General features: G+C 44.8%; 1 protein-coding gene across 11 annotated transcripts in view; it reads left to right on the forward strand.

Moving 5' to 3' along the window:
- LOC100743636 (chondroitin sulfate proteoglycan 4) overlaps positions 1–9,091 on the forward strand; it is a 33,826-nt gene that overhangs the window by 676 nt on the left and 24,059 nt on the right. For 4 of the 11 annotated variants that reach the window (XM_012389664.3, XM_033322614.1, XM_024369963.1 and 1 more), the window contains exons 2-3: positions 2,822–3,565; positions 8,466–8,629. In XM_012389664.3, coding sequence (XP_012245087.1) covers positions 3,484–3,565; positions 8,466–8,629 — 246 coding nt within the window. In that variant the 5' untranslated portion in view covers positions 2,822–3,483. Of the gene's footprint in view, positions 1–6; positions 864–2,075; positions 3,566–8,465; positions 8,630–9,091 lie in introns of those variants that run through there. The other 7 variants (XM_033322613.1, XM_024369962.2, XM_033322615.1 and 4 more) reach the window with 4 other exon arrangements.

Raw genomic sequence — 9,091 nt, forward strand, 5'->3', positions numbered from 1 at the left:
CGCGTGTCTCTTGTCCATCGTATGGATTTCGAGTGCGTGCTTCGCCGAAAGGATCCACGTCCACCCGACGTCCGTGCGTATCTGTTTCGCGAACGCGACAGCGAAGAGATTCGATAGAGCCGGCACGAAAACGGGGAATACGACGTCCTGGCGGAGTCGCGTTCGTTCCCATGGCTCTCCGCACGAATTCACGATTCGATGCACGTTCGTACGCGAATCGACGGGTCGAACAACCAGTTGCGAGCCAATCGCGAATTCACCACGATGAAAAAAGAATCGGCGAGATCGACCGATGTTTGTCTCCGTTCCGACCAAAGCCAGACGAATGTTCGTGAATCGTTTTACGGGAAAAAATCCGCCTCCAAGTATAATACATATATTCGCCTGCGCGCGAAGATGAAACGAAACCAATATTTACGTCGCTATGATTTACGCTCGCGACGACTTTCCTCGAATATCACGATCCACAAGAGAGAGCGGAACGAGACCGGCTCCGTAGATGAGAATCGTACCTCGTAGGCATTTCATCGAACAAAGGTTGAACGTTGATCGTCTGCGAAATCGTAATTCAACGGTTTTCTCCAAGCTCGCGCGGTTTCAACGTTTACTTACGCGAGTCTTCTCGCGTAGCAAAATGCCCGCAGGTGATAACTCGTTGGAAAAAGAGTACATTTATATTACGACGTCGAACCGTTTCTCCTTTCTTCCCATTTCTCTGAACGGTCTGACATTAAACTTCCACGCCGCCGGTAGTTCGTAAGAGTTGGATTAAACGTAACATCATGATCGATTACGCGACGCGGCGGACACAATCATCGACTGCTCCACGCTGTCTGCTTCCTCGAAGACCAGGATAGAAAGAGGTAAAACAGAGACTATCTTTTTATCGGAGAGGCCAAGTGGCTGGCGGTATACGAACAAGCGTATTGTTCGAAAGCTTGTTACATTAGACGAAAGCAGAGTGTAGTATCGATAGCGGCGTTTTCTCTTTCTCCCTGGTACGAAACTCTTGGGTGGCGGCGAGCAATCGTAAATACGTTGTAAACATTACCGGTTCTCCGATATCGGAACTCGGTTTGATGGTGCAGTTCTTCCGCGAGAAAGAAAAAAGATACGGACGAGCATGTACAAACGGCCGTGTATACGCGTATGCATGCTATACGCGCATATACATCGAGCAAGTTTGCATTATGGAAATCCACGGACTTTACGACTTTTCGAAGATATCGCGTACATTTCCTTATCTCGGTTTAAGGCTCTCCGGCAAACGTTTATCTCCGTGGCGTAAAGAGGATAGATAGACTCCGCAAAATCGGCAATGATCTCGTTCCGCAGTGAGATGTAGCTGGTAGCCTCCTCCATTTTCCATCCCGTGAAATATTTATATTCACGGAGAGCAAGGTCGAGGAAGAGAGAATTTTTCCATGGAAACGCGGACGATTGTTCGACTCGTGGTCAGGACAGACAGCAGCAGATTCTCTGGGTATTTCGTGAATTGGATCCGCGGCCTTGCGCGTGTTCCTAGTGCCGTTCGATCGCGCGGGAATGAATATCGGTAACCGTGGGACAGAGGGACGAACACAGAGGGTCGATGGTTTCCCGTCGTACTCTACCCTTTCTCGTTGAATAGAAATGCCAAACTACGCGCTTTTTTATTTTTTTATTTTTGTTCTGGCGTCGGGCGTTGTGTCGGAACGAACCATCGGGGAGAACAATTCGGGGGAGGGCTAGGGGTGAGAAAAATATGGCCCGGGTGCTACGTCGATCCAACTTACCCATTTATTTTTTTTTTTTTTCTTTCTTTCTTTTTCCGGCACTCGAGAATCATCGACCGTTCCGAATATCGGTCACTGTAAATGAGATTCGTAGAAACGAAAACGCAACCGCGCCAGGATCGAACACCGGCGTTTTCTTCCTTCACTTGGCGCGTCTAGCGAGAGACTCTTCACAGCGTGAAAGCAAACCGAATCACGACGAAAGAAAAACGGGGAAACACCGCGAAAGAGAGAGGGACAAAGAGAGCGTGGAGAAGAGGGTGGCAAGTGCCGGATTAACTAGCTTGTTTAAATGTTTAGATTGCCAGGTGGCAAAACTCTTCTTCTCCGTTCCGATGCGATTCGAATCGATCGACCGCTAAAAATCCGCTCGCGTTCGAGGTTATCGTCGTCAAGGGGAAGCTCCGAGCTTTTTCAACGGATTTAAATGCTCGACGGGTCCCAGAAGCAAATAAACCAGCGAAAAATCAGAACAAGCTCTTCGAGCGGTAGAATAAGAGCTCCGGTTTATAATTTCAGCATCGTGTACTCAAAACCTTTTCACACGAAGATACATCACTACCAATTGAGAAATAAAAGTCGCAAAACATCGTCGGACGCGAGCGGATTCCTCTCCGGAAGATGAAATTCCAGTCGCGATCGTGTCGTCTCTACACGAAGAAACACGCGGACGTGACCGTCCTGACGACGATGAATTAGACGGTTCGGCGAACGCGAACATCACGGTAAAAGTTTCAATGTTTCGTCTCTTTTATGAGACGTTTGCCGCGAATGAACGTCTTTCGAGAAAGAAGTACAATCCCGATCAGATCTAGCGAAACGAGTCTCGTTAAAAGAGGCAAACGCGGACCGCACGGTATCCTTTCTCGAGCAAGAAGAACAGCTTTAACCGTAAGAGCGTCTCGCGAGTAAAACGAGTGGTCGGTGAATAGAGTCAGCCGGAGTATACGATAGACGTCGCGTAATCTGAAAACCGTTTGGCTGATTAAATCGTGGCTAAGCGAACGTAGGTGTCGTTCTATAGCCGTGACCCGGTATCCTTTTAGAAACGAACGGATTCGCCGGCGCAGGAAAAGGAAACGAAGAGTGTACGTGCACGATGCCAGCCAGAACGACGTCAAAGGGTAGAACGCAGCCAGAAGCGTGCGGAACGTGGTCGAACCGATACTCGCAACAACACCGTTCGATTTTACACTTTTATACGAAACGAGCTACGCCGATCACCGTTTCCATGTTGTTTCGGCCTGACGGTTGTGCCTTTTGATTCGTATACGAAAATAGAGGCGAGTGACCGGTGAACGTTGACTAAAGCGCGCGACCATTGCCAACAAACGAAACGTCGCCGCTTGCCTCGTCGACGTCGACATCGGCGAATCAACGTTGACGCGAGAACGATACGGGAAACGGTGGTGATTCGAGCGGCGTGACTGCGCGTGACGATCGACGCTCCCAAATGGATGGAAAGAGTACGGCCGAGTCTTAACCGGCCTGTAAATAGTCTGTCGTAATTCTCGTCACGCGGCTCCGATATCCCTTAAGTGGCGATATCCCCGGTCGTGTTGTTTCGCAAGCGTACGCAGACTTTCTTTCCTTTTCGCGAGCGAAACGAACCGGAGGAAATAGTGCAGTCTCCAGATTCCAATCGAGAAAAAACGAGAAAGCAGGAAAGGAGAAAGGATATAAAAGGAAACGTCCAGGAAGGAGCCTAATGTTTCTCAACGACATGGAGCTGCTAATGTTCTTAGCAGTAACGGCCTCTCTTTTGGGTTATTGCCAAACAGATGAAAAAGGTAATGTATAGACGTCACTTGGACGGTGACGAAAGAAACGCGAGCTTTGCTTTCGGCTGTTACCATCGCGCGATCGTAAATCCAGGGATGCACGATGGAAAACCGGCAAACATCGACAGAGATTAACTTTTATGGTCAGCGAAACGAGTGGCCGCCGCGAATGTACTTATATCACCGATACCGACCTCTTTTTCAATGGTCCAACGATCTACCACTGCGCTTTTAATAACCAACGAAAACGCGCCAGTCGTAAACACGGGGATACGGCTTGCTCGTTCTACGATCAGTCGATCCAACGGTTCTTATTTTCCAACGATTCCTGGATCGACGAAGCTCGCGTGTATCCTTTTAACGATAATTTTTCGTCGAACGTTTGCTCGTTTCTTTCGAACGGACGCAAAAATTTCAACGATACAATTGCGATACAACGGAAAAAGGAACGCGAAAAGAAAAAGTGCACCGTGAGGCTTTACGCGCGTAAAAATGAATTTTCAAGGATCCAATTATTTTCTCGCGGATAATATCGCGAGAGAAATTTCCATTTTGACAGTAATTCAGAAACTGTTGACCGAAAGTATCGAGAAAGAAACAAATGAACAGCGACGACGGAGTATCACTCCGTACGGAATCTCTGGCCGTTTTTAATTAGAGTCATCAATCGCGTCAGAACTAAAAAATATTTTCCTGTTATTGGATGACAAAGTAAACGAAACAGCAAATATGGAACGGTTAATTGCAAATATTAATTACAAAATTAGTTTGCTCCGTTTCGTTTCGCGAAAATTATAGCAAAGAGAAATAACGTAATAATATGAGATGTGGTTCGCTCGGTTCACGGTGACGCAGATGAAATACCAAAGTATGATATCTGCAGCCGCGGTTTCGATCGTCTCTAATTGCCACGATACAGTCCGTGATTCAGTGATTTTCGTCTCGTGTTCTTACCTATTTATGGTTACCGCCCACTTAACGACACGTGAACACCATCAGATCGATATCGACTTATTTACGTTCTGTGGCCGAAAGAACCAACCTAACCCAAGTCTATGTTTTTCGAAATCCAGTTATACATACAGCGCGTCATTGCACTTTCTTTATTTTATCAAAACAACATGGGCCTATTTACGTTCGTTATAAATAGAAAAAGGATTTAAGTGGATGAAACTACCTTCAGTGGCCGCTGTTTATCCGTATGGCGTCGTCTTTTCGTTCTATTTCCTTTTCAACGATTTATAGTTAACGATTCGATACACAGAGACAACGAACCTTTCGGGAGATTTAATTTTAGCGACGAGAAAGGGAAAGAAGAAACGACGATCGAATTGAAAACGCGGAATCGCGATTTTTCATCTTGACACGACTTTGATGGAGCGCGTAAAAAAACGGAACTAGCCACCGTATCCATCTCTTTATTCGAGGCTACGCATCACTAACCGATCATCGATGCACCGATAAAGCTTCAATTAATCCTCGTATAGAGCATACGCGCCGATCATTCGACGAACAAAGTACGAACTTGACCGATTAACAGATTTTCGAAACCTTTCATCTAAAATAACGTTACCTGGAGAAGGACGCGGCGCGCATCGGATTTGCGTATAACCGCCAACATCCGCGAGGGTTATCAGTTTTACGTAAACTGTACTTCATCTACTCACTTCGTGACTTTGATCGGGTATTAAATTTTAGCGAAAGGATACGAGGAAGAAACGAAGAAAGGATAGCTAGAAGTTTGCCCATCGACCAACAAGGTGTAATCAGTTTTTCATTTAACCGGCTAATCCATCGTTTAGCGGATATTGCGAACGCCAACGATCGAATTATATGAGGTAGAAACTTTTAGCCGAAGCTTGAAAAACAATTACCTACTATTTTTCGTTGTAACTGAGTCGAAAACGAAATTTATCGCTATCGATTTTACAGAAACCATTCTTGATCCTCGGCTACGTATTTCTGTAATAGCCGAACGTCGAGAGCAATCTAGCCGAACATCGAAATACCATGATGGAAATAGCAATAGCAACACGAGTTTAATCAATTTCCCGTTTATCTCGCGTTCCATTTCACTAATCCATCATTTTGCTGGGAAATTAATGCTACGTCGACGCTCGGCCCGCGATCCGAAAGCGTCCGTTTTTCGAGCAGTCGACGCTTTCTCAGTCGAAAGGAGCGTATCGACAGATTTTGTTAATTAAATACGACTGGCCGTTTAACGGCCAATCATCGTTGAAAAGCCGAAATCTCTATTCAGTGCGGCATGCGGAAATTTCGCGCGTCGATTCGCAGAAAATCGCGAATATCGTGAAACGTGGCATCTTAATCCAACGCATTTCACGCGCTCCATTGAAAACCGGAATCCGTCGACGCGACAAAAACGGAATCGCGATACAAGAACAATATCGTCGTAGTCACCTTGCCGTTTATCCAGCTCATCTGTGCTTTATAGACTGCTATAGTTGTTCGTTGGAAACTTCGAACCGACAGGTGCATCGCCGAGTAAAACCAATTCCACCGACGGGACGCATCTACCACGCGACTATGTACCGTGTACTTGTCTCATCTTGTCTCGTCTCGAATTCAACGTGGGATTACTTTACCGAAAAGAAGACGAATACGATGCGGCAGCCGCTCGATGCTTTACCATTCGTAATACGCGAGTTACGAAGAGACAAAGCCGAGTTCGGTTTCGATTCCATGAACACGTCCGACGTCAAGTATCAGCTAAGAATGACGTTTATTGGTCAGACCTGGGGTTAGCTTGCAGAAACGCTACCCCCAAGCGACTGACTTTGCGCCATTTCTCTGCCCTATTATCTTGGTAATTAGCGATCGATCAACATTTCCGATAGGAGAAAATCTGCTTGCAATTGGATAAGGATCTCGACCTCGTTATTTCTAGGTTGTGCCTTGCGCCGATAAATTCGAACCGTGAGAACAATAAACCCTGTGCGTAAAAATCCACGGATTCTGGTTAACGGGTACGCGTTAGCGTCGTACGGTATCGTCACTGAACTCTGCCATCGCCAACCAAACTACATTCAACCGCGATACGAAGCTACAGGAATAGTCTATGCGCGAATAACAATATTACGATCTACACGGTAGCCCGAAATCGATGAAAACGATTCGCGGTCGACGTTAATGCTTTTATGCGCTGTTCGACGATGATAGAAAAAGAAAAGCGAAGAGAAAGAAACAGAGATGAAAGAACGGCCCCGAAGAAAGAGAAAAAGAGGATCCTACGTAGTTAATGACCCGTGCGGTTATTCTACGTACTCGACCGCTTTCTTAGATCATTTACACGCCACTGGGAAATAAACTCTTTACAAGTCTCAACGTTCGGTGTAAGAGGACGTCCGATTTCTCGGTATACAGCTAGATACGAGATCTCTCCTTCAACGGTCGTTTAAAGGAGTTGAAGTCGTTCATTCATCGGTCTTGCCAACCTTTTCAATCGCCTACTGTATTTTCTTTCTTCTCTTTTATCCCTTCTTCTTCTCTTCATTACGTTGTCCTCTTTCTCCGTGTACGACACAATCGAAGTACATCGAATGATGGAAAATATGAAATCATAACGATCGACGACGTCAAATAAATTTTGCTGCATCGTGGCGCGGCATCGGTCGTTTATTTGCCACGGCTATAGTCCTCCTTTCGCAGTTGTTTCGATTTCCGTAAAATTCCCCGTATTTTGCGAGGCTTCACCGCAGCAATGTGAATTAAACAGGTAAAAATCCATTTTCATACGGTTGCAAACGCGCAGCAGCTGAATATTTTACATCGGTAAAAATTACACGATCCTTTTATTCACGATATAAATGATAAATAGTTTATAAGCAGGCTTTAACGTTATTAAAAGCGACCAATTATCGCATAGAAATCTACACTGGAATTATTACTTACTGTACCGAATGAAAAGGATTGCCCGAACTGTGCCATATATACAGAATTTTCTAGAAAGCACCCATTACGCGTCTAATCACATTCCTCGACATAAATTATTTATCAAGGTTTTAATAACGTTTCGACGTGTATGAGATTTTTATACGAATGATATGTACGGAACAAACAGGCGAAAATTAAAACGTTGAAACATACCGTAGTTCGACAAAATCGAATATCAAATTCAATTTGATTGTTCGAGGAATTAAATCGCTTAAACATCTACGATATAAAGCGACGCGTTCAAAACGAATATTTTTATCGATAAAATGGAAAAGCGTTCAAACAACGCGTGCGTTCCTCCACGAAACGCAGAAAAGGAATAATCAACAATTTCTAAAGTTTCCGTTTATTTGCAATGTTTGCACCGATTCGTAGAACTCATCCCCAGCGAAATTAAGGGAACGGAAAATATGCGTAAACAAGGGTATCGAATTGTTTCACAGATTCTATTGGTTCGTCGATCGATCGCTATACATTGTCGTGATCCGAGATGACCTTGACCGCCAATGAAACGACCTCGATAACTCCTATGTCATTTAAACGACCTTAATTTCTAAAGACGCACGATCCAACTCTCCAAACCTACCTTATTTTTTATTCGAACTGAAACTTTCATAGCAACAACGAGATTACCTACCACTGTTTATAACAAACCCGATACGACTATATTTCCGTTTTATCGTGTCGTTTTCCTCTTTTAAATCCTATCCTTTTAAGGAACGATTTTAAGAAACTAAACTGTACGTTCATGCGTCTGTAAAAATACGCTCTACGTTTTGTAGCTTATTTTAAGTAGAAACGTGTATGCCTATGAACGTGTTCAAAGCGTATACACCTTCCGAGTAACTTAGTACAAAGGAACGAGCAAACATATACTATACATTCATATTTCACGCATCGATAGCTGAACGATTGCCACCCGGAAGGAACAATAAATTTTTCAAATTTATTACAGTGTCATTTTATGGTGCGAGCTACATTCATCTTCCGGTACAAGAAGCTAAGGGTGCGACTGACATCAGCTTCCGGTTTCGAACTCATCTCGCGGACGCTATGCTGCTATTGGCCGCTGGCAAGACGGATTACTGCCTGATCAAACTCGAAGCCGGCAGATTGAAGGTTCGTTTGCCCTCAATGCTTACTTCTATTAATAGGCTTTCTGTTTGGAGCTCCGTGGTCGCTCGTCGTTAACCAACCGCACGTGCTACAGTCCGACGCGACAGTCAGACTTACGTCCCTCTCTTCCTGTCCCCCTTTCCCTGTCTCTTTTTCTCTCTTTCTCTTTGACTCTCTATCTTTCTACAACCGAGCTAAGAAATTAGGCTTGCTTTGATACATAGAGAAAGGGATGAAAAAAAGAGAAGGGGAAACGCATAGAGCTAAAACACTACACCGCGACCGCCATAAAAAATGCGAAAGGTGAAATACGATTTTCATGCACACGTCCAACGATGACGTTTTGCCGGTTGGTTTTATAACTTCGATAAAAACCGTGATTTTAACGTCGCATCGTTGCCCCGTTTTATTCGAACCATTAAAACTCCGCAAGTAAAAACATCTTATTTATGTACGCCGTTGCTC

The sequence above is a fragment of the Bombus impatiens genome, unplaced genomic scaffold (assembly GCF_000188095.3).
Source record: "Bombus impatiens unplaced genomic scaffold, BIMP_2.2 scf_0647, whole genome shotgun sequence".
NCBI lineage: Eukaryota > Metazoa > Arthropoda > Insecta > Hymenoptera > Apidae > Bombus > Bombus impatiens.